The following is a 25,914-nucleotide window of genomic DNA, read 5'->3' on the forward strand; positions in this document are numbered from 1 at the left end:
CAAAGAAATAAATAAAATCTTTAAAAAAAAAAACAACTATTTTTCTATTTCTAAATGTACTTAAAAACATGAGAAATACAGAAATACCGTGTGTGTGCGTGCATGTGCAAAACAATCTACTAAAAGACTTATATTTAGGATTTAATATAAGCTGATTTTACCTTTCCTGGGGCATTCTTGTAAGCCTGCATTTTCATTCACTTTTCTACGCCCAGTGTTAACACGAGATTGCACATAATTGTATGGCGTTTGCCTGTAACCCTGGATTTGAAGTTGCTGTTTGGCTGAAATGAGTCTGTTTTTGAGGACTTCATTCTGTCTTTCAAGCTCATGAACTTTCTCTTGCAGCTGCTCCATCATTTCTTCCATTTCCACATCTCGTCCCAGCCGCTTGGGGCCGCCACCAACCCGCTCATATCTTTTCTTGTCATTAACTAGCCGTATTAACTTGGTGGCCATTCTAGGGAAATAATAAAAAGATGAAAAGGAATGTGAGAAGTCAGCATAAAATGCATTCTGTTGAAAGGAACATAATCACTGTGAGGACTTCAGTGCAGAACCTGAATAATAAATTTCAGGTTTTGATGTAACTATTACTGCCTGTGAAGAATCCTTTGATGATAATTGAAACCACTGGGCAACAATCTGCTTTATAGCACTGACAAATAACAGTTTCCTAAGGCTTATCATTTAAGGTTAGTAAAGAGAGGACACATATTTACTCCATATGTTCCTCAAATGCAATTTTTAACGCATGACCTTATGTAGGAATGCTGTATGCACTTAAATGTAGCTACAGATTGTGGACGTGGTGGATTATAGATGCGAGCCACGGTAAGCTACAACTTTTGAAAAGTGTGTTAAGACTACGCAGCATTTAGGTGATATGTTTTAGGTGAACTGTTTCCAGGTTCTCTAAGATTAAGACATGTTACAAATACAAAAATGTTAGGAGGCATAGGTACACACAGATAAAAAGCCCAGTGAAAAATTCAGAGAAACCGAAACGTGCCACTAAGTGTTGCATAGTGCCTAAGAAACCTTCACGTTTAATGGTAGAAAATACTTAGATGCGGAAAGTATTATTTTAATGCTACCTTTAAATTTAGACATAAGTTGTGCTTTTGACATCTTAAGAGTTTATACCTTTCATTCTTTTAAGTCTTGATAAAAACTGGTTAGACAGAACAAAAGACAGAAAGGGCACATGGGGGTGATGTAATATACACGTACGGAAAACATGCCTGACAGTGAATGGAAAAATCTTGGCAGGACAAGAAAGAAAAGGTGGCTTTGATGAGAGACACAAGTTCAAGACTTTACAAAATTGGTCGCACATCTTCAATAGCTGATTCTAGTTTACAGTGAATCTATTTTTATAAAGAGCCAGACGGAGATTGAAAATAAAAACTCACTTCATTTTTCTTTAAACGGGGTTTGCTTTATTTTAGCATGGTTATGGACAGAAGCTTTTACTTAAGAGAACAAAAGTGAAATAAAAAAATCCTTAATAGCTTTGGGATGTCATAGAACAACCTTTTTTTGCCCTAAGCGGAGTCCTCTGTAAAAGCAGTAGTAATACATGTCTATCTACACTTCTGGCTACTCGGCCTACAGCATGTGGCATCAGGGAGAGCTATGCATAACATAATCAGTTAAGATTGTTTTCTCTTTCCCTTGAGGCAAATCCATTAAACATGCTTTATAAGGGATATAGGATAATAAAAACCAAGATCCAAGAGAACCACAAACACCCTAGTAAAATAATCAATGGATTAGTTCCTTTTCCACCTAATCCAGAGAATGATACATCATTGGGAAATCTGGGCAGGTATCATACGCCCAACAGAGCCACACACTCTATCTAGCCCTTATGAGTTTAGGATCCTTAGCCCCGCCCAATGGCTTAGTCATAGAAATATGGTTGCCATTTAAATGAGATGTCAACCTAAATATCTGAATCTTTTGTTACAGAGAGACTTTCACAGAGATAGAGATCACATTCAAAAGATACAGGTTTAATATAAAAAAGCAGTCAACATGTGGAGAATTAATGACCCAAATTTTTAAGGAAAGAAAAGTACATCAGAGGGGGTTTTAAATTCCTTCAAGGATGTTCAAGCAAACTTTTGTCCAAAAACAAGATTCCATGTTCGTCCAGTAAAAGCAATAATTTTCATTTGTTTGATGTGGTTATTTTGTGGTATTAACACATTGTATGTAATTTGGTAAAGTTTGAGTACTTATTTAAAAAGGTGGTTTATCAAATCTACATTTATGCTAATGTGATACTAATTACATCTTAAAGATAAATTTAGGGGCACCTGGCTGGCTCAGTTGGTAGAGCATGTGACTCTTGATCTTGGGGTTGTAAGTTCAAGCCCCACGTTGGGTGTAGAGATTACTTAAAAATTAAAAAAAAAAAAAAAAAGAGTAGTTCTACACGTGCCTCTAAGTAGTGTCCATGGTGTGAAATTCAGAAGGATTTTAGAGCTTTGGGTCATGGCGGTCATTGATCACTACTCTCAGGGCTAAGTAAAATAACATCCCAGGAGGTTAAATGGCTTGAACATAATACCACAGGCCAGTGGCAGAGAAATAATAGAACACATGCATACAGCTTGACTCCTAGCCGAGTCCTTTTTTCATTAAACTACATGGCTCATTATTAGTTTGTTTTATATTTTCTGGCTAGGACAAATTACTAATGAGGTCAAGACTGTGAATTCAATTCTTTTACTGACCAATTAGGCTTACAAAGGAAAAAAAAATTGTTCAGTGGTCATAGAGTACATTCCTCATTCTGATAGGACACGTGTGTGTTACTGGTCAGAAGAGGAATCAGGCAAGTGAGTCACATGTCTTGAAAAAAGACATTATCATGACTCAAAAACGAACTCAAAGTAAGAGCCCCATACACAGCAGGTCAGTGGGTCATTAAAACAAAGTCCGCAGAGTAGAAACTGAACTAGAATCACCCCTTTAGGATGCATTCTAAGCAGAACACCCCCCCACCCCACTGTGGCCTGCCCCCCATCTTCTTTCTTCCATAGCTGTCTCACCTTTTCATTTAACCTAGAACATGAATATGAATACAGGCCTGTTGAAGCTTACAAATAGGAATGTGCTTCTTTTTGTTTTTAATGCCACACATTCTGAAGATAGCCAAGGTGTTTCTGAACAAGAAGGAATGAAAGAATATCTACTCTTAAGAAGCTATCCCAGCAAAATTTTTTTGCACACAAATCAAGAGACAATGTAGAGACTCTTTGAAATAAAGATTCTAGACTCATCCAAGCAACGTTTAAACATGTTCCAGATATTGAAGTGACGTTTTCATTAGTAAACCCCAAATCTTAAGGGAACATGCACTCTAACAAGTTAGAATAGCTAATTACTTTTTCAAACTTTCATTTTAAACCAAGGCATTTAAAAAACAGATGCTTTGGCCATTTGCTTATTAAACTATAAATATTAAACCAGAAGTTATTTATAGATATGATATACTTGTGGCACTCTTAGCTATTAGTTCTTTCATATAGCAACTTCAGACATAATAAACACTCATCATCTTTTTGGTTTATTATTCTAGTTTGTAAGATTTTCTATTTTTAAAAATTGTATTTATTTACAACCTGTCTTGTTCCAAAAAAGATTCCAGGTGGGGTTTTCAATTAAGTTTATAAAAAAGCGTATCCTCCAAACTTTACAGAGTCAGGAGAAAAAGCTAAAAGCTTTTTATCATAACCTTTTAATTTTATCCTCTTGCTTGCGGGCATGCTGTTTAAGCAAAATGTTCTCATCATGCAAACGCAAAAATCTGTCTTCCAGTTCCTCACGACTGATACGTGACACTGCCTGGCGAGACTTCATTGTCCGTGTTGTTGACGTTTCTGTAAAAATGCCAAGGTAATTAATAGCGGGATTACTGAAAATAGTCTCTAAAAATGATAACTGCTGATATTAATATAATCTCCGATGCATTCATCTTTTTTCCTTTGTGACCCACAATTAAGATTGTTTTAGAAAATGTTATAGTGTTGTTTATATCACCAGAGGGGACAATAATAATCTTTGCTATTAAAAGTTTACATGCAATATTAAGGATTTGAGCAATAACAGTATCCATTCAAAATGGTATTTATTTTTATTTTTATTATTTTTTTTTTAAAGATTTTATTTATTTATTTGACAGAGATAGAGACAGCCAGCCAGAGAGGGAACACAAGCAGGGGGAGTGGGAGAGGAAGAAGCAGGCTCATAGCGGAGGAGCCTGACGTGGGGCTCGATCCCGTAACGCCAGGATCACGCCCTGAGCCGGAGGCAGACGCTTAACCGCTGTGCCACCCAGGGGCCCCCAAAATGGTATTTAAATAACCATTCTTTAAGAATGTAAGATGGAACTCTGATTCAATAAGACTTTTTAATTTATATGCTCAATGTTGAAAAAAACAAAAGTCAGAGTACCTAAAAGTATTTTTTTTTTTTTTTTTTTTACAGAGGCAAGTGTTATAACAATAATTTGGTGAACATAAGATATTTTTCAGAGCTAGGTATGGGTTTTGGGTTCTAGAAAATACCTGTAAAATTTGAAAGTACAAACAAACCTTCGTAAATCATTTATAAGCTGTCTTATATATTTTTAAAGAACTTTTATACCTTTTAGCATGTGTATATGATTTCTTACATATGCTTAAATTTGGTATTTTCCATATCACTGGCTAATTTGCATTAATCATCCAAAAGAAACAAAGAACAAATGGACCAAGGTTAAAGCCCCTATGGTGGGTTACTGAGGGCAAGAATTGAACTTAAGGTAGCAAATTCCAATAAACAGCTTTGCACAATTAACATTTATTTGTTTTTGAATACCTGGTACTCCACCAAAGACCTAAGGCAAAGCTTATACATACTTTTTACTTTCAAAAATAAAACCTGTATCGTCACAATTTATCTTTTTCAATGAACAATGCATTGACCACCTTTCTGTGGTAGTTCAAGGTGGTCACTTGAATTGTTCTAATTAACAGGGGTATGCAGACACTCTTGTGGAATATATTTTATATCACGGCTGTCTCAATGACAAATGCACTAGTATGACAGCAGAGCTGACATGTTATATCCACAAACAAAAACACAGCTCTATATTCTGAATTGTTCCTCAAAGTAGTGTTCTTCATTCTCAATTTGAAAGTGATTTTTTAGCTTTAGGGCAACCACTAAGTGATAAAAGGATAAAGGAAACCTTTAATGTATATTAATCTGATAAAACAAAGTCAGTATCAGTTGGATAAACAAACCATTTTGAGATACTCTACTTGAAAGGCCAAAATTTTTAAATATGGCATTTCCTCCCATATAAAATTTAAACATAAAGAAACATTTTAATGGTGAATGTGATTTAAACCAGGCAATTCGATTTGGAGGCTTGATACTCTCTGTGTAGTTTCCACTGATGTGTGGAATTTTAAAAAGATGATTTATAACAATTCTTTATCAGAACAGAGGGGGATTTTACATTTTCTATGAGCTGTTGATAATTGATGCATGCAGTAAAATACCATATGTTGTTCTAAACTCTCCATGTTCCTGTTTAGTCCAATCAAGAGCTATATAGTTACTTAAATGGCTTTGTTTGTAAGGATATCAGAAATACTTTAAATTAAAAGAAAAGAAGTTACTGATCAAAGTTCATAACGATAATAAATAACAGCTGGCCATACCTTGTAGCCCTCCCACTCCAGAGAGGTTTAGGCCTATATCTTTCACAGGCAGGTCTCCTGCCGTCTCATCAGTAGGACCAGACATGGCCTATCTGTGGAGAAAAGAAAATTCAAATAAAATCTTTCCAACGTATAACACTAACTATCCAATGGAATGAACCAAATAAAATGAATAAAGCATTAGGGCTTTAACGGACATCTACTGCCCACATGTGCTGCTTGAAGAAGGCGAAAGCTTCTATTTTAAAAGTAATACTACATTCAATCAGTGTTCCTTTCAACAGTATATTTCCTATAGTTTGCTTAGGAAATGAGGTAAGATTATCATTCTTCCTTCTCGCTTCTTATTTCTTTATCTGAACAAAAACAATTCCCCCAAATTTAAGAAATACTACTTCTCAGTCCCCCACCCCCTTCTCTGCCCCCAAGAGCAAGCAGGTATCTTGGAAAAAACTTAGTCGGAAAACTTGATTCATATGGTTGTTCTATTATTTACTAGCTGGTTGAGTCACCTAATCTCACTGAGTTTCAATTCCTTAATTTCATTTTATTATTTTTTTTGAAAAAGTCATTTTACTTAGTTTTACATATACATATCTTTTTTTTTTTTTTAAGTAAACTCCACCCCCAACACTAACTCAGGACCCGGAGATCAAAAGTCACATGCTCTACTGAAAACTGAGCCAGCCAGTTGCCACAGTTCCTTAACTTTAAAAATGGAGAAAATAATAGCTATCTCAGAGTTATTCTAAGGGTGAGATGGTAAATTAAGCAGTTAGCACATTTGCCTGGGATGCCAATATTACTTGAATATTAATTTTTAGCCTGGTGTACCAATGAACGGGTAGGTCCAAGTTTTACGAAAAATGGTTCATAAATTCACCAGCTGACTTTGTTTTTGTTCTGTCCTTTCTTTGTTGCCATGAGGCCTAGTCCCAGGGCTTCCTACCTCAACATACAAGCTGTCCAGTTAATTCTGGCATCTTTACAGTTTCTGTTCTTCAGAGATGCACCACAGTATCTCAGTTTTGTACGCGGATATAAACAGTCCGTGCAATGTCTAGTATGTGGGGAAATAAAAGGTTTTATATTTTCATTTCAAACCACCCCAAAAGCCAAATGCAAGCTACCAGTGAAGATGCCCTAAGGCAGAGGTTCTCAATCTCTAGAATGTTGGGCCTAGAACGCAGAGTCCAAGAGAATGCTCAGCTTATTTGTCTTGTGCACCTCTGTACAGTATTCTCAGAGCCAAACACAGAGCCTGGCACACAGCAGGCATTTGCTAAATAGTTGCTGAATGAATGGAATCCATGGAGCTTCAGGTTCTGTAGACCCAAGAGATGGTTTATAAGATCTTGTATGCATATGTGTATATGCAATTATCTTCAGGGAAAGGGTTCACAACCTTTATTATAACTCATCAAAGGTTGAGAACCACTGCATTTAGCTGTGGCATAAACGAAACGAACAGACATAGACCTGAGAGATCACCTCCTCCTTTTGGAAACACTGCTACTGGAAAGGTCAGTTTTAGGAACCAAATTATCAAGCAGTTTAAACATAGGACACTTGTGAAAATGATCACTCTGCCATGATAGAGTTATGGTAACTTTTATAATAATGATGATGGTGGTGGTGGTATTAACATTTACTAAATGCTTACTAAAATGTGCCAGGCACTAAGTGCTCCGATAATACGAATTAATCAAGTGTCTCACAATATCCCTGTGAGGTTGTTGCTGAAATGATTTCTACTTTACAAACAAAAAAACTAAGACACAGCTTAGGTAACTTGCCCGAGGTCACCCATCTTTGAAGCGGTTGTCTGGTCATATTTTTGACTGTCATGACTGGGAAGGTGGATGGCAGTGTTACTGGCATCTAGAGGCCAGAGATGATGTTAAACATCCTACAGTGCACAGGAACCACAACAAAGAATTATCTGGCCCCAAATGTTAATAGCGCCGAGACTGACAAACCCTGCACAATGCTGTTACACCTCTTCAATACCATCTAATGTTATCCCTCCTTGCACACCATACTCCACTCACAACTCCTCCTTTAGGTTCCTCAAATCCATGGTACCCTTGTCTTGCTCAAAGCCTTTGCATTTGCTGGCTCCTCATTCTTTGGGGCTCAGTTCAAAGGTCACTTTCTCAGAGATGCCTTCCCTGATCACCCTGTGTTAGAGTACGCTTCCTCCCAAATTCATCACTGTTTATTTCCGTTGCAGCAATCATCTCTACCTAAAATTATCTTATTTGTTTACTACCTCATTACTAGTTTGTTTCCACTAATACAGTATAAGCATCTCGAGATGGGTATCAGTCCTATTCACAGCGGTAGGGAACAGTGTCTGGGGCAAGATGGGCACCAAGATTAATATTTACTAAATGATTAAATGAATACCTGACATTGAGACTAAAATGGTAAACAGAATTCCCGCCTTTACGTAGTTAATAAGCTATGGGGATAATCAGACAATAAAAAAGTAATTATAAATAATTAAGCAAACAATAGGCCATTCAGGAAGCTTAAGGGTCTACCAACCAACTCTTAACCCAAGGCTAATGAAAGAACTGTGTTTATGTGCTCTTCTACTTAAAGAAGGACTTGGATAGGCACGGCAATTAGCATCAACTCTCATCAGCTAGGGTTTAAGGCTGGGATATAAAATTTCAAACCGGTGCTGGACGTCGGGATAATGGGCGGGCTGTGAATCAGGCCTGAGGATGTAATGTCTCATGCGGGGCTGCTTTTCACGCGAGCAGAACTCTAGTGCTTTCTCTAGGCGTAGAGCCGACCCCAAGACCCTGACCCGTGCTGCAGGTAGACGGTGGGCCACCTGCGTCCCCCTCGACTCCCCCAGAGTACTCACCGCCACTCTCTCCCCGCGGCTAGTTACCGTTGCTATAGCGCCGACGGCGTGTTGGGCGGCTGGCCGAGAGGAGCACGGGAAAAACATGGCAGGCTCCGTTGCCTCCTGGGAAATGTAGTTTTCCTGCAGCCCTAGCCCGCCCGTTCTCTGCGTAGCTGTCGGCCCTGGGAAATTCTCGTGCCCCAAACCCCGAGGCGCTCTCGAGCGTCGCCGCCTTGCATCCTGGGAATGGTAGTTCTCATGGCTCTGACGGAGAATGGCCCTGGGCGGGAGCAGGACGCCGAGAGAACTACAAGCAGGAGGCGGGGTCCAGGGAGAGGGATCTACGCGGCTAGCAGTGGCGAAGGCGACTGTAGCGGCAGCATGAAGCGGATCCCGACCGCCGAGGAACGAGAGCGCGAAGCTAAGGTATGTCGGCCTCTCCGGAGGCTGGGGTCCTTCGTGCACTTGTAGCTAGAGGCCGGGAACCGGAAGGGCTTGGTTGCATGGCAAGCGGACGCACGGCCTTAAGCCAAGGGATGACAGGGCCTTGTCAGTAAGGGAACCAGAGACATTGGGGGATATACATTCATGCTGGTAAGGATGCAGGCCTAGTCCCGTTGGATCTGCTCACCAATGAGAATCACGACACCCATTTCCTTTTCCTGCTTCTGCACCTCATTCCTTGGTCAAATTTGTAGCTACCCTGGTGCCTCAGTTTACCGGACTCTCAGATGACTCTAATTATAACAGTTGTTCTTTCTCTTAAGTAATGGTTTTCGAGGACTGAGATTGGTTCAGATGGAGTATCTGTGCGGTCAGATGTGTTTATTTGGAACAGTTGTCTCAGTTTGTGTCCTGTGTCTTCAGCACAGCGAATATGAATCTAACTACAATCCTATTTTCTACCTTTGGGGTTTAGCTTCTGGTAGTTGCCATTCCATGGATGGTACTAATAACATCTATAGCTACTTCTTTTTTTTTTTTTTTAATAGCATTTATTACATGTCAGGTTCCGCATGCAGTTCGTAAAATTTATATTGTATCATGTTCTTACCATAGAAGCTTGCGAGATATTATGTAGATGGAGTATCAACAGTCCTGTTTTACAGATGAAGACTTAAGGTTCAGAAGAATTGAGTGTTTTCCTTTCTCTCACTCCCCAGATCAAGTCCTGTTGGTTTGTTTGCATATGTCAGTAACCTGTCCATTTTTTCTGCCTCCACCACCTTGGACCAAGCTTCCATTATCTCCTTAATGGATGTTGTAATAGTCTCCATATTGGTCTACACTTACTCTACACCCTAACAACTCCTTTGTCCCCTTTCTTCCACCTAGCCAGTCTCTTTTGCACCCTATGGAGAGTGATATTTTCAAAGTTCAAATCTAATCATGTCCCTTTCCTTTCTCCCTCCTATGCCAGCCACCTGTTTAAACATCTTCCATGACATTCTGTTGCTCTTAGGAGAAAGAGAAAACTTTACGTGGCCTACGATGTCTTGCATGGTTTCGACCCTGCTCGTTTCTACAGCCTCATGGGACATGACACTCTCCCTGCTCTCTACCCATCAGCCACTTTGGCCTTCTTAAAAGGCCCTCTTTCCTGCTTTATCTGGTTGCATAGCCTTCACACATGCTCTTATGTTTCTTACTCTGTATTAGGCAAATATTAGAAGTGAGGACCAATGGTAACTAAAACAGACACAATTCTTGCTCTTGTAGAATTTAGAATCCGAGTGAGTTTGTCTTAGGGCAATACTTCTATGGATTTAAAATATAAAATCTGGGGGCTCCTGGGTGGGCTCAGTGGGTTAAGCGTCTGCCTTCGGCTCAGGTCATGATCTTGGGTGTCTTGGGATCAATCCCCGCATTGGGCTCTCTGCTCAGTGGCGAGTTTGCGTCTCCCTCTCCCTCTGTAATCTCTCTCGTTCTCTCTCTCACTCTTCTCTCGCATAAATAAATAAATAAATAAATAAATAAATAAATAAAATCTTTTAAAAATATGTAAAATCTGTCCTATAATGACCTGAGTTATAAGAAAGTTTCACCAGGGACCTGAAGTTTTCATGCTAGAGTCTGCCTGTTATATGGACAGTATAGTAAAGATGGATTCAGAGAGGGCAGGATCTTTCTGCGTTAGTCTATAACAGTGCAGAGAAAGAGATAAATGTCACCCGATGGCGTTGTGTATGATGTCTTTCTCACCTTTTAGCTTTACATTTATGTTATTCATTCTGTTGATTTATTGAGCATCTGTTATTTGCTAGACACTGGGATTATGAATTAAGATAGAATCCCTGCACAAAGGAGCTTTTACTCTACTGAAACCTTACCCTTTGCCTGTGAGATAGTGACTCATGTCATCCACATTTGATGGATGTGGAAATTGAGGCTTGAAGAAATCATTACTTGCCCAAGGCCACTTGGTTGCTGTGGAACTAGGGCTCAGAACCAGGTCTTCTGACTCAAAGCTTTTTTCCATTTTCAACATGTGAAACATTTGAATTGATAGAGCAAGTTGTCTTCCTGTTTACTTTAAAGATGTCCTTTGATACGTAATTAAAATTTGCTTATGAACATATTATTGGTTAGAACAAAGTATAGGCAATTAAGTTTTAAATCTTACACACAAAGTGGTCAGTTACTCATGACTTCCTTTCTTATTTTCTAATCAATTGTATTGAGGTATAATTTATGTACAATAATTTGCACCCATTTATAGTGTACAATTTGATGAGTTTTGACAGGTGTGTACACCTGCGACACCACCATCATAGTTGACAGAGAACCTTTCAATCCCTTCTAGAAATTTCCTCTTGATTTGCAGTTAGTGTCTCCACACCTTGGCTCCCAAGCAACTATCAATAATGTTTTCTGTCACCATAGATGAGTCTGTATTTTCAAGTTCATATAAATGGAAACTAACAGTATGTACTGTTGAGTCTGTACTTTGACTCAGCATTTCTGAGATTTTTGAGGTTCATTCATGTTGTCCTGTGTATCAGTAGTTCATTCCTTTTTATTGCTGACTGATAGCCTACCGTGTGGATCTACCACATCTTGTTAATTCATTCACCTGTTGCTCAAGAACATTTGGATTGTTTCTGGTTTGGGGCTGTTATGTAAAAAAGCTGCTGTGACCATTCACGTATAAGTCTTTGTTTCTCTTGGATAAACACTCAGGATTCCAATTGCTCAGCTGTTTAGCTTTATAAGAAACTGCCAAAGTGATTCGGCCATTTGCATTAGTTTCCTAGGGCTGCCTGAGCAAGTTGCCACAAACTTGGTGTCTTAAAACAACAGAAATTTATTCTCTCTTAGTTCTAAAGGTAAGTCTGGATGGGAGGTTTTCACAGGTCATGGTCCCTCTGAAGGCTCTAGAGGAGAATCCTTGCTTGCCTCTTTTAACTTCTGGTGACCCCTGAGATTTCTTGGTTTGGGCAGCATAACTTGAGTTGGCTTCTGTGTTCCCATGGCCATCTTCTCAGTGTTTTGTGTGTGTGTGTGTGAAATCTCCCTCTCCTTTCTCTAGGAAAGACACCGGTCATTATCTTTAGGGCTACCCTAAATCCAGGATGATCTTAATCTCAAGAGCCTCAGTTTAATTAAATCTACAAAGACCCTTTTTCCAAATAAGATCACATTTACAACAACCATGGGTTAAGATTGGACATAAAATTGGGGATGTTATTCACACACAGTACACCATTTTATATCTTCATCAGCTGTGTATGAGAATTCCAGTTGTTCCCTGTCCTCACTGATACTTCGTATTGTCAGTCTTTAAAATTTTAGCCATTCTAGTGGCTGTGTAGTGGTATCTCATGGTGGCTTTAATTTACATTTCAGTGACTAACGAGGTTGAGTATCTTTCTTAAAAAGCTTTTGAGGTATAACTTACGTACTATACAACGCAGCTCTTTTAAGTGTACAATTCAGTGATTTGTAGAATATCTACAGAGTTGTGTAATAATCACCATAATTTCATTTTTGAACATTTCCATCATCCCCCAAAGAAGATGTGTATTCCTTCCCACCTCCTATCCCTAGGCATCCACTAATCAATTCTTTGTTCTCAAAAGTTGCCTTTTCTGGAGATTTCATGTAGATGGAGTCAGACAATATGTGGTCTTTTGTGTTTGGTTTCTTTCAACCAGCATCATGTTCTGAGGTTCATCCATGTTGTAGCATGTATGAATGCTTTGTTCCTGTTTGTTACTAAATAGTACAGTATTCCAGTGTATGACTGTACCACATTTTATTTAATCCATTCACCAGCTGATGGATATTTGGGTTGTTTATGCTTTTTGGCTATTATGACAAATGCTGCTATGAACATTCATATTCTACTTTTTATACGGACACATATTTTCCTTTCTCTTGGGTAGAGGCCTAGGAGTGGAATTGCTGGTCACATGGTAAATCTGTATTTAACATTTTAAGAAACTGCTTGTTTTGGTCTGAATGTTTGAGTCCTCCCAGCATTTTTATGTTGAAGTCCTAATCCCCAAGGTAATGCTATTAGGAGGCAGGGCCTTTTGGAGGTGGTGAGGTGATCAGGAATGGGATTAGTGCCTTTGTGAAAGAGGCCTGAGAGAGCTCCTCATCCCTTCTGCCATGTGAGGACACAGCCAGAAGTTTGGAATCTGCAACCTGGAAGAGTCTTCACCAGAACCCGACCACCCTGGTACCTAAATCTTGGACGTCCAGCCTCCAGAACTGTGAGCACTGAATTCCGGCTGTTTATAAGCCACCTGTCTGTGGCATTTTGTTACAGCAGCCTGAGCGGGCCGAGACATGGTTTTCCAATGTGGATGCAGCATTTTACGTTTCCGCCAGTTATGCTGGAGGGTTCCAATTTCTTCACATACCGGTCACCTCCTGTTACTGTCTGTTTGATTATAGCCATCTTGGTCGGTGTGAGGTGTATCTCATTGTGGCTTTTTAAATTAGTTTTAAAGATTTTATTTACTTATTTGAGATAGAGCACGTGAGAGAGAGCATGAGTGGGGAGGGGGCGGAGGACAGAGGGCGAGGAAGAAGCAGGCTCCCTACTGAGCAGAGAGCCAGACACTGGTCTCCATCCCGGGACCCCGGGATCATGACCCGAGCCGAAGGCAGATGTTTAGCCGACTGAGCCACCCAGGTGCCCCTCACTGTGGTTTTGATTTTCATTTCCCTAACGTGTCATGATGCTGAGTTTCTCATGTGTTTATTGACCATGTATATATTTGTTTTTGTGAAGTGTCTGTCCAAATCTTCTGCCCATTTTCCGGGTTGGGTTGTCTTCTTAATATTAATGTTATGAGTTGTTTATGTCTTCTAAATGTAATTTCTTTGTCAATGGTATGTACTGTGAACATAGTTTTCTGGGCTTTTAGTTTACTAAGTGGTTTTTTGAAAAGCGAAAGTACTTAATTTTGATGAAGGTCTAATTTATTGATATTGCTTTTTATGATTAATGATTTTTGTGTTACATCTATGAAATCATTACCTATCCCAAGGTCACAAAGATTTCTTGTTTGCTTTTTAAATTGAACTCGATCATCCCCATAATGGGTAATATTACTTTTGGTTTTTCTTTTCTCTTTGAAATAATGTAGATTGTGTTTTCCTCTTGTGATTGCTTATGCTATAGACTTTTATACAGTGTCCAGGTCTGGAGGGTGAATGCAGAGGCTGGACTAAATGTTATCTAGCTTTTCCCGATAATGTTTATTTAATCTATGTTAAAGCCTAAGAACGCACCAAGGTATATTGATGCATTTTTACAATGAACTTTTCTTGTAAGGCATATCGTGGCATGGTCCCGAGGTATTTGGTCGCCTCAGTGCGAACCACCGCCTTTAAAATGTCCTTGCTGTTGGGTTGGAGGGTTGGAGCCCAGAAACCGTGCTTCAGTTTCTCCAGCCAGAAGATGGAGGCAAGCACGGCTTCTTGGGTGGGTTGCTGTGAGGATCCGGTGTGATGAGTTTGGCACCTGTGCCAAAGACACAGTAGGTGTGGCTTGGAATGAGTTCAGCTGTCCAAAGGGCCCTCTACTGATACAGGGTTGCCCCCACACTTTTGTTTTTCACAGGTGACATCGTTTGTTATTTTAAAATGATTTAAAATTCATAGAAGAGCTGCAAGGGTAGAAAGAGAGCTCTCACAGGCCTATCATGCAGATTCACAACTTGTTAACATCTCGCCACATTTGCTTTTTTACTTTCTCTTCCTATATGTACACATGAGCCACTGTTATTATTATTATTTTTAAAGATTTTATTTATTTATTAGAGAGTGAGGGAGCTCCAGACAGGGAAGCGGGAGAGCGAGAAGCAGGCTCCCCGTTCAGCAGGCGCCCAAAAGCAGGGCTGGATCCCAGGACCCGGGGATCATGACCTGAGCAGAAGGCAGACACTTAAACTGACTGAGCCACCCAGGTGCCCCTATTATTTTTTTAATGAAGCATTACAGAGGAAGTTGGAGACCTCAATCCTCTTTACCCCTGAATACTTCAGCATTTCTTTCCTAATAACAAGAATACTTTGTTGTATAGAAACATAGTGAATTGTCACATTTAGAAAAGTTAACATTGATAAAATACTCTTATTCCAAAGTCCATATATAAAGTTTGCTAATTGTCTTAGTAATATCTTTTATAGCTTTTTCTTTCCCCCGGACCCCCCCCCCCCCCGGCCCAGGTTCTACTCCAGGACCACACATCACCTGTAATTGTCATGTGTCAGGTTTCTTTTAACCTCCTTTTAATCTGGTCTCCTTAATTTGGTTCCTCATGCTTTCTTTCATGACATTGACATTTGGAATGAGTAAGGCATTGTTGACATTTGGGATGAGTACAGGCTGTTTGTTTTGTATGCTATCCCAGTATTCTTATTTGTCTGTTATTTCCTTATGAGGGGAACCACATTATGCATCTTTGGCATGTATATTTTTGCAGTATTAAGGGCATTAGAGATCACACATTTACTACTCACATATTCATCCTGCCTGTAGATGTGTTTTACTTGGCCCAAACTAGGTCTGAAAGTTTCTGAATTATTTTCTAATACAAAGTGGAGATAAACATCTGGATGTCTAGCTTTCTTGAAAAACTAGACTCTGGCAACATTGAGCATGCGCTGCACTAACTGAAGCTGAATGGTGGCTGCCCCTTTAGAGGGGAAACGGACTTTCCATTTTGCCACCCTCCAGCTTTGCCCGTTAGCAGTTTACAGTATGGGGCTGGAGAGGTAGGCTCTGGAATGGAGTCCTGCTCCGTCACTGTTTTGGGCAAGCAGCTTCATTGCTTCGAACCTTGGGTTCTCCCTCTGTAAAATTGTGATATTTATGGTCATGGTGAGGATTAAATGAGATATATGTAAAGCACCTAGAACATTCCTGGCACATATTAAAAATAAAAGTAGTTGTTAACGCCGTCATGTCATCGGCATTATAGTTACCACCTATCTGATCCCCGTGGATGTTTTAGCCTATGTTCGGGATATTCATCCAGTACACTTATATCAGCTGTCTAATTGGACAGATTTTTTCACCTGGAGTTCCACTGATTTCTCTCCTGTGCATCCCAAATAGTGTAAATTATGTACCCCTCTTGGGAGAATTGAGAAAATAGTCTTTTAAAACATTTTCTGTGTTCTGTGGTTCAGATGAGGAATCTGGTTAAGTGCCACATAGCATACCTGGGACTGGGGGCACGTGGGTAAATATGGCAGTTTTGGTTCCTTAGAACTGTCTGCCTTTCCATGAAATGCAGTAATTACATACCAACAGTAGAGCGGTGAGTTTTATCATGGAAGTGGGACATGGGAGTAAGGAGGATATAATGTGCTATGGAGGTCATGGAATTCCGAAGATCGATTTAACCTGGTCTTGGGGTCATGAAATTCCTTCCTAAGGTCTAAGGATGTATGATTATGAGAGGCCTGAGACTCCTTTAGAAGTTGTTCAGAAATATTAGACGTGTTCTTTTTTCTAATTCCAGTATAGTTAACACAGTGTTATGTTAGTTTCAGGTGTACATTATAGTGATTCAACAATTCCATATATTACTCAGTGCTCATCATGGTAATTGTTCTCTTAATCCCCTTCAGGTCTCACATTTAAGTCTTTAATCCATTTTGAATTTATTTTTGGTGTAAGAAGGTGGTCCATTTTCATTCTTTCGCGTGTTGCTGTCCAGTTTTCCCAAAACCATTTGTTGGAGAGACTTGTCTTTTTCCCATTGCATATTCTTGCTTCCTTTGTCAAATATTAATTCACCATATAATTGTGGGTTTATTTCTGGGCTTTCTATTCTGTTCCATTTGTCTATATATCTGGTTTTTGTGCCAGTGCCATAGTGTTTTGATTACTACAGCTTTGTAGTTTAACTTGAAATCTGGAATTGTGATGCCTCCATCTTTGATTTTCTTTTTCAAGATTGCTTTGAGGGCCACCTGAGGGGCGCAGTTGGTTCAGCGTCCTATTCTTCGTTTTGGCTCCAGTTATGGTCTCAGGCTTCTGAGATGGAGCCCTGCATTGGGCTCCCTGCTCAGTGCAGAGGCTGTTTGGGATTCTCTCTCTCTCCCTGTGCCCCTCCCCTCCCCCCAAATAAATGAAAAAATCTTAAAAAAAATTGCTTTGAGTATTTGGGAGTTTTTTTTTTTTTTTTTCTGTTTGTTTGTTTCCATACAAATTTTAGGAATCTTTGCTCTAATTCTTTGAAAAATGCTGTTGGTATTTCGATAGGGTATTAGAACTGTTCTTTAGTCATGGAGTGAAAAGGCATGGATGTTGAAGTCCAAGCTAGTTTCAAAAGTTCCTATGTTGTCTTGGGTAAGATCATCTTTTTAAAAAATACTGAAAATCGAACCGTTTAGATTTATTACTGAGAGGGTTATATACATTTAATAGGAACATAATAATTTTAAGTAATGTACATTTTTATCAGTGAAGGAATATATCCAGAATGAACTTGTTGTTTCAAATAAAAATCATTAAAAAAGTCTGTTTTGGTGGCAATTGTCTTAATATCATTTAATAAGATAAACCTTAACTTACATGGTCTAGTGAGTTATAAATATAATAACTGAATAAAAGGAAGTTTGTTGTTTATGTATGTACTCATTAGGTCTTTTTACTTCAGATTTATTTATTTATTTTTATTTTTCCAGTTTGCCATTGAATTATTTTGCCAGTGTATCTGTTGCTAACTTAGGAAACTAAATGTAGAACATTTTTGGTGGTGGCCAATGACCAAGGGACCTAAAAAATTAAAACTTCTCCTGGCAGATTCTACTCTGATTTTTTTTTTCCCCAGATGTCTTTATTTTTTGCTTGATGTCTCTTCTAGCATATGGGTCAACCTTTAATCACCATTTGGTAGTTTTGATTGCCTTCTCTAGATAGAAGGGTTAGTTTTTTTGTTCATGGTTTCCAAACCACTTTATATACCTTCCTTGGAAAGTCAACTAGCTAAACCATTGAGTCACTGTGAATTCTTGTTACTTTATATTATTTCCAGGTCTGTTTCTTAACCATGTTAGTGTTGGTTCTGAAAACTAACTTTGCCATTTGAGAAAAGTCCTAGACACTTTAAACAACCATTTGCTTCTTTGAAGATAGCATTGGTGGTCGACTCATCTTTCCATCTCTTTAGTGTACCTAGCAGAGTGTCTTGCACGTAAGAGACATTTATAGGTATGTGTTAAAGATTGAATGGTTGAGAGCCTCCAGTGTCTGATACAGGTTATGTGTGACCCTTAATAATTATCATACCGGCTCCCCGGCTGTCGATTGGATTTTATTGTGGCTAAGTTTGGCAATACAGTTATTGCTGTTTAGACTGTATGCTTCAGGAAAGTGGAGACCCTGTCTGGTTAGTTTTGTTATTCCCCATTCTATCCCTGGCGGTTAACATAGTGCCAGGCACGTAGTAAGTGTTCCATACATATTTATCAAATGAATGAATGAATTCCCCAAAGCATCACCTGTTGTTGGTCATTAGGCTTTCCATTAGTGAGAGCTGAAACCAGAATCTGAAAGAAATAATGGAAAAGGGTTAAGTACTTCATGGATTTTAAATTACTTGACATTGGGGTAGGTATAGGTATCAGTTTTGAGAAAAAGGATTCTTCTTTTCAACACATGCTTAGCAACTGCCAGCAATTGTTTTCTAGTGCTCTCTTTCAAATTTAAGATGCTCATTTACCCTCGAGGGTTAGTGTAGTTTATAGTTGTTAGTTTATTATGGTAGATTTCTTGATAAAGTTATACTTAAGTGTGTTTTTCTAACCTCTAAAAGACAAGAACTTTACAGTTGAGATGGTACTTTTGGAACCTTAAAGAAAGAAAGAGTTCAGAGGTGGGTTTAGAGTTCTGCTAACCACATTCACTTGACCTTCTGATTTTGTCTTATTTTACAAGCCTGTCTCACCAGTGGATTTTCCAGTGTAAGCCGGGAGGAATCTTGGGGACTCTTGGGTTGGATCAGGAAATGTTCAGGTGACGAAGACTTGAATTGGTAGCAACTTGTTTCCAAGCCTTCGTGCTTGGTACTGTGTTTGTCTGCAAGGCCAGTGCATGTTTGAAAGCTGACCCTTGACTAGGCTTGCATTTTTGTTTGTGCTCTGAGCATCTGTCCTGCTGCCATGCGCGTCATCGATTTGCTCTGTAGCTTTGGAAATGACGCGCTTGCAAAGTGACCATGCCTTCCTTGCTGTGAAAGAATGGCCATATGGCTAAGTGGCAGTCGAGACCTTTACGGCTGGTAGAAACCAAGTAGAAAACTCAGTCTGAAGGACCAAATTATGTTGCATCTGGTCTGAGGAGGAGATGTGTTGCCAGGGCCTGAATGTTTTCATAACTGTTCGTGATCAGAAAATTCGGAGCTCTGACTGCATTAGCTCTAGGTCTGCCCTTTGGCTCCTTCATTTAGTGACTGGATCATTCAAGGCTGAGCCTCAAGGGCCAGCATTTCTCTAATAATCATATAAAATGGGCTGATGTGGCCGCCTTACCTCTCTCTGCTGAGTTGGGCGTGATTAAAGTCTCAAGGCTGTATTAATATGGATTTTCTGTTTCTATGCACAGCACTCCATTATCTCAGTGTTTTCCAGTTGGCCATTTTTTTTAAAAACAGAAGACGGAACATTTTGCTGACGAAATTTTTTTTTTCCTGTCAGCACGAACGTTCTGTTTTTATTTTGTTTTGTTTTTGCTTGAGAATAGCACCGGACAAATGAATGCAAACATTCCAGTTTACGAGGCCTCTAGCCTGTTGTCATGTCAATCTTGTTATTTAGGGAAATAGTGTGCAGGGTTTTTTTTTTTTTTTTTTTTTTGCCTCATCAGCAGCCAATGTGCTGCGAGCACTTTTTGTTTTAGTCACATTATTGACTGGTCACACTATTAATGAGACAGTAATTGGGAAATCGGAGTCATTGTTCTCATAAAACATGGTCCTCGCTGTGGAAGCAGCCAGGCAGAGGCGTTGCATATGCAGACTGCAAGGGAGGAAAGGATGAGTAGCCAGTGTGCCCAGCTTTTAAATTCATCAGACCCCTGCTGCTTAAATTGCCCCAGCTGTTAATGCTGGAACCATTACAGTAATGGACTCAGCAAATGAAGGAGAACGAAGACACACACACTTTATTACCAGAGGGGCAATTTTCTCTTCATCTGTAATAGCAGCGGTGCCGCATATTGATCAGACCATCAAGATACTAATCCTCTGTAAAATTACTTGTTATAACTGAAAATGTGTTAATCCAAATCAGTCTGTGTCCTGACTGTCTACTTACTATTGAATACAGACTATTAGATGGTTTATTTTTCATGATTTAAAGCCTCTGCCCTGAAAATGGTTGGCGTTTCCCTCGCAACACTGAGTGCTTAATCTTAGCTATAGCCCAGGGTTGTCTTTTTGTTTTAAACAGAACATCACCCACTTAATTAAGGAGTGACTGTCTGTCTTGCTGTCTGAGTTATGCTGGTGTTTTATGTTCCTCTGGATTTATTAAGCATCTTGTTTTACATTCAGTCTGTGGTTTGTGCCGTAAATAAAAATAGGCCCATCTTGCACATATTAGAAATTTGCAGGTAGCAAATGTCAATAAGTACCAGGGATGTAAGGTTCTTTGATTTATATTTCAGGCACCACGTTGTGCTTTGTCGATTGAACCCATAGGCAGGATGCATCCTGGTGTCTTCTGTGTAGCAGATGTGTTTTTGCATCGTTGTCTGAGAAAGTTTATGGTTATTTCTGCATCCTTGGTTCAGTAGATTGCTTTTTAGACAATGAGGCAGATCTACTCCCCCTCCTTGTGTTTTGTGAAATGACAACAGCTAGGAATTATTATAAGAAGACCTGTTAAAAACTGAGTTCTGTTTTCCTTAATTATAGGAATTCCTCCATAAAATTTCCATTTTTCTCCATTAGAGTTTCTGCCTACATTATATGTTTATCTGTATACAGACTCAGATGCCCTGTTGGCAATATTTTTATTTATTCTCCTGTATTTCATTGCTCAGTGCATTTGTATGGCATTCTCGGTAGAGTTCATTCAGAAATACTTAATTGGTACTCTTTGTGTGACAGGAATTGTGTTAGAGGCTGGAGATTCAAGGATGAATAAGATACAATTTTGCCTTTGAGGACTTCGGCTCAAGTAGGTCCATAGGGCTATGAATAGCAAATGGTGAAATCCACTTATGAATGTAGTTCCTGGGAGCGGATATCAGTTATGGGTGTATTAGTAAAATCAGCCTCATCGATTTTTCTTGAAGTGTTACCAAAAGCGGAACTGTGCAGCTTAATCACACTTTAAGACTTCCATCTCAGTGATTCCTAGCTGTTGGGAAGAAATCTCATCTTTTCTCGCGGGAGACTTGTTTACTGCCCCCTGGAGACAGTCAAAGGAAGGATTTCCAAAAAACGTTTTGATCAGTGACCACATTTTTGGATATGTATGGTTTCCCCTGGAGACTACTTTAACGGGGATATGCTTATTCGATTGTTTATGTTCTGACATTTATATTATAAATCAGTCTTGTTGCTTTAGAGTATAGCTTATCAGGAGAGACAGTAGCCTGTTGTGGTTTAGAGTGTGGATTTTGGACCCAGTCTGCCTTGTTATCCCCCTAGCTTCCCTCCTTATTAGCAGAGTGATCTTGGGCAAGTCACCTCATCTCCTTCAGCCTCAACTTCATCTGTAAAATGGGGAAAATAATAATTGTGAGGATTAAATGATTTAATATATGTATTTAGAATAGTGTTGGGTATATATCAGTGTTTTATAAGCATTAGCTCTTGTTATTACCAGAGGTGTGACTGTAGGTAATGAAATTATTTTTAACATGTGGCTAATGAAAGATAGCTTTGTAAATGTATGACCCCAATATGTGTGGCATATAAGACAGCTAAGCGTTTCTTATTTAAACTATTATTTTTTCCTGATATATGATAGTTTGTTATATTAGAAAAATTTGAAAATACAGAAAAATACCAAAAAGGGGGAAAAAAGCCTATAATTTTCTAGAGGTAACCACTGTATTTGTATATTGGTGCATTTGTTAAAGTACTGTATTATTATTGTGCCTATTATATGTACAATATACTATGAGCCCAGTTTTATCTAAAATATTTTTGTGATACATATTTATATAAGGTATTTAAAAGAAAGCTGTACTGTATTTCATCATATGGATTTTTATTATCTAATATTTCATTTTATGGATTTTTTCCCTGCTATTATAAATTATCTTTCAGTGACACAAATCTTTGTGTGAACCTCTGGTATTTTCCACAGGATAAATTAAAAGAAGGCAAATTGTCAGGTTAACATTTGTAGAGTTTTGGTTTGCATTGTCAAATTGCCACCCAGAGAGGGAATGCCAGTTTCTACTCTCATAAGCAATACCTAAGAATATATACTTGTTACATCCTCTCCAGCACTGGGAATTATCATAAAGTAAAAATATTTGACATTGGAGATGAAGTAGGAGCTCATTGTAGAACTAATTTGTGTTTTCTTAATTACTAAGTATATGGTTGAATTCCTTCTCACTGTGTTTATTGGCTAAAATTATATTTCTGTTGTGATTTCTTTATATAGCCTTTGTTCATTTTGCTAATGTGTGTTTATCTTTTCTTACTGACTTGTAAGAACACTTCATAGATCAGGGATATTATTGTTAATCAAGTGATGGAAATATTTCTCCCAGTTTGTTTCTTGCCTGCCTTTTGCTTTTGAATTTTTGTTATTCAAAAGTTTTTCATCTTTTAGGGAAACTTTTCCCACCTAAATATCAGATTAGTCATTTGCATGTCCTAGTTATTTTGTGTTTTAAAATTTTTCATATCATTCTTCTAATACATTGAGAAATTAGTTGGTATATGAATTGGAGTAGATGTCTAACTTTTTCCTCCCATATGGTTAATGAGTTTAGCCCCGCATTAATTGACTAATTTGAATGTGAGAATACTCAGATCTGCTTTTTTGGTCTGTTTTAATTTTTTTTTATTGTTTCTTTTGTTTTGTCTGTTGTTCTTGATATACCGTTTTAATTACCAGAGTTTTATGATACCTTCCAATTTCTGGCACTACAAGACCTCCATGGCTATTCTTTGTTTCAGAAGTTCCTTGGCTCTTCTTTTGTATGGAGAAGACAACAATTTTTCCAGATACAAAGGGTACATCAGCCCTTTGTTATTTTAGTTGTTATTGCATTAAATTTATAACTTAATTTGGGAAGAACTGAAATAATTATGGTAAAAAATTTTCTGATTCAGCAGCATTATTTGTCTTTTCATTTATTTAAGCTCTCTTTTATGTTCCCAGAATGTTATGCAATTTTATTAGATTAAGTATTTTTTATTACCTTTTGGGTTTATTATTGGATAGTTTACATTTTTTATTGCTATTTTTGGGTTATTTTCAAATTATATTTTTGGGTTATTTTCAAATGGGTTATTTTCAAATTATATTTTTTAAGTGGTATATGAGAAAGCTTATTTTGTGTGCTGTTATTGTAATTGGCCAGAAGATAGAATGATATTTTTTGGTTTGATTTTCTTGGGTTTTCTAGGTATATACTAGGTAGGTAATTTAATCATCTGCAAATATAATTTGGTCTTTCACCCTTCAGTAATTATACTCTGCTCTCCTTTTTTTTTTCTTGTGTTATCACATCATCTAAAACCTCCAAACAAAGGCGATAGCAGATAGTCATGCTTTTGCTAGTTATGTTTTAGGATATTAGTAGTAAGTATAATGATGGTGGTTGGCAATAATTTTTGATTTTTAGTTTACTTTTTTACTAGGGACTGAGGTTGAATTCTTGTTGAATATATTTTTGACATTTATTTAGATGGTAAATGTCTTTACTTTTACTGATAGAATATAACCTACTAATATAGTTTCTAATATTGGTTCCTTGGCATAAATTCTACTTGGTCATGTTATATTGGCTTTTTAACATACTACTAAATTCAGCCTTTTAGTATTTCAATTAGGAAAGCAGGATGGGTCTGTAGTAGTGATTATTCAGGATGCTGGATGGTAGTACCCCCACAGGATATATCAGAATCTCAAGTGAAGCATATTTAATATACATGTTATTGTTATAATTCAGACTGCAGTTAGTAAAATTTAATAAAGCTCTTTTGGGTGATGAGGATAAGCTAATGGTAGAGGTTAAGATATTTACCTGTTAAAATATTGGGAAACTTTCCTTTTTGTGCTTTCTTTTGTCAAGTTTTGGTATCATAGATAAGCCTGTGTCACAAAATGAATTGTACCATTTTCCCCTTCCTGTGGTCTGGAGCCTTTTAAAAAGCATCAGAATTATTTTTCCCTTGGATGTTTGAACTAAATGACTTGTAAAACTCTTCATGTGATATTGGGGAAGGTAATTTTTGGATAACTGTTCCAAGATCTTTTCTAGTTACTGGTCTTATATATTGCTTTTTTTTCCTTTTGAGTAAATTTTTGTCATTATGTTTTCTCAGAAATTGAAGTTTCGTAGTTACTGGCATGGCACTGAACATAGCATTCTCTGGCTTATAAGGTAGAGTTGTGCAGTTTTATAATTAAAAACGTCCATGTTCATTTTTTATATCTCCTTTAAAATTTTAGCTTTCTGTATTCGTGTACTGTCTTCAAAACTTGATTATATTTGCTTGTTGTGTATTTTTGAAAACTATCTCTTGAATTTGTTATGCTAATTCATTAATTTTTACCTCAATATTTTTTCTTCTGCTTTGTTTAAACTACTTATTATTTTATTAAATGCTTGAGATAAATACTTAGTTCATTTATTTCCTTTTTTTAAAATATGGGAAGCATTTCAAAATCTTAAAAATAATTTTTTTTCTTTGTTCCTATAACAATTTGTGCATGTTCTTGTAGCACTTATCACTCAGTATTTCTACGCCTTCCTTAGTTCGACAGGTTATATTTTATCTTTTTACTCCGGTGTGTGCAGAGTCTTGAGCACAACCCTAAAAATGCTGTGTAGATACAAATATCATTTAAAGTAGAAAGCTTTTAGGATTCTTATCTTATCCACTACTCTACTAACTCTACTTCCCAATAGAGTATCAAGTTTTTTTGGCAGAGAAACTATTAAAAATACACACACACACACACGGAGAAACTATTAAGAATACACAGGTGCACGTGCACACACACATATGCTCTGAAATATCTAGCACAGAACTTTGTTGACAGATAATAAATATTGATTGATTGAATGTTTTCTGAGACTTAATTTTCAAATGCTCATTACTAAGAAAGCCTTAAGTATACTAAGACCTAGGAGTCTTTCACCCACTTATAGGATTTCTAGTTTACTAGGATAAAAAAAAGCTTCTAGTTTACTTGGGGTGCCCTAGACAGCTACATCATCACATGGTGAAATGGATATGCATTGCTTGAGGATTTCAGCCTTTTGGTTCAATCACATTTCCTCTGTAGAACGCTGAAAACACATTTTTTCTCCAAATAAAGGCTGGAAAGCTAGTGTAATTTATATAAATTGATAGCAAATTATAAAGTTGATAGAAATTCTTTTCCATTTTTATAAGTCTTAGAGCAGTTTTTTTTTTCTTCTAAATTCTTATTTGGAGGAAAAATAAATATATGATTATCTCTTCCCTTTCAGTTATAGTTACATTACAATTTCATTGCTTCTCTTGCACTGAGATTTTTTTTTAATTTTTAACTTATTTTGTTTATTGCTATGGGGGGTGGTACTGTATCATTGTCTCTTACTTAAGATTGTCCATGTTTTTTGGGGAAATGAATGCCATCTGATAAGTCAGTCTTAGATTAACAGGTTGATTTTAAA

At 37.8% G+C, this 25,914-nt stretch overlaps 2 protein-coding genes across 7 annotated transcripts in view; one reads left to right on the forward strand and one right to left on the reverse strand.

Annotated features, from left to right (window-relative positions):
- RPGRIP1L (RPGRIP1 like) overlaps positions 1 to 8,667 on the reverse strand; it is a 121,276-nt gene extending 112,609 nt beyond the window's left edge. For 3 of the 4 annotated variants that reach the window (XR_006781297.2, XM_045806803.2, XM_045806802.2), the window contains exons 1-4: positions 8,602 to 8,667; positions 5,724 to 5,815; positions 3,749 to 3,893; positions 162 to 460 (exon numbers count right to left, since the gene is read on the reverse strand). Coding sequence is in view for 2 of the 4 variants with exons in the window: in XM_045806803.2 (XP_045662759.1) it covers positions 162 to 460; positions 3,749 to 3,893; positions 5,724 to 5,808 (529 nt within the window). In the remaining 2 variants the exon portion in view is untranslated. Of the gene's footprint in view, positions 1 to 161; positions 461 to 3,748; positions 3,894 to 5,723; positions 5,816 to 6,672; positions 6,784 to 8,601 lie in introns of all 4 variants that reach the window. The other variant, XR_006781298.2, reaches the window with a different exon arrangement.
- A 162-nt stretch (positions 8,668 to 8,829) lies between these two features.
- The window catches only part of FTO (FTO alpha-ketoglutarate dependent dioxygenase), a 369,186-nt gene continuing 352,101 nt past the window's right edge, over positions 8,830 to 25,914 (forward strand). For 2 of the 3 annotated variants that reach the window (XM_045806805.2, XM_087870428.1), the window contains exon 1: positions 8,897 to 9,009. In XM_045806805.2, the coding sequence (XP_045662761.1) occupies positions 8,965 to 9,009 (45 nt within the window). In that variant the 5' untranslated portion in view covers positions 8,897 to 8,964. Of the gene's footprint in view, positions 9,010 to 25,914 lie in introns of all 3 variants that reach the window. The other variant, XM_045806806.2, reaches the window with a different exon arrangement.

Source organism: Ursus americanus, chromosome 21 (genome assembly GCF_024610735.1).
Source record: "Ursus americanus isolate L20-20 chromosome 21, mUrsAme1.1.p, whole genome shotgun sequence".
NCBI classification, from domain to species: Eukaryota; Metazoa; Chordata; class Mammalia; order Carnivora; family Ursidae; genus Ursus; species Ursus americanus.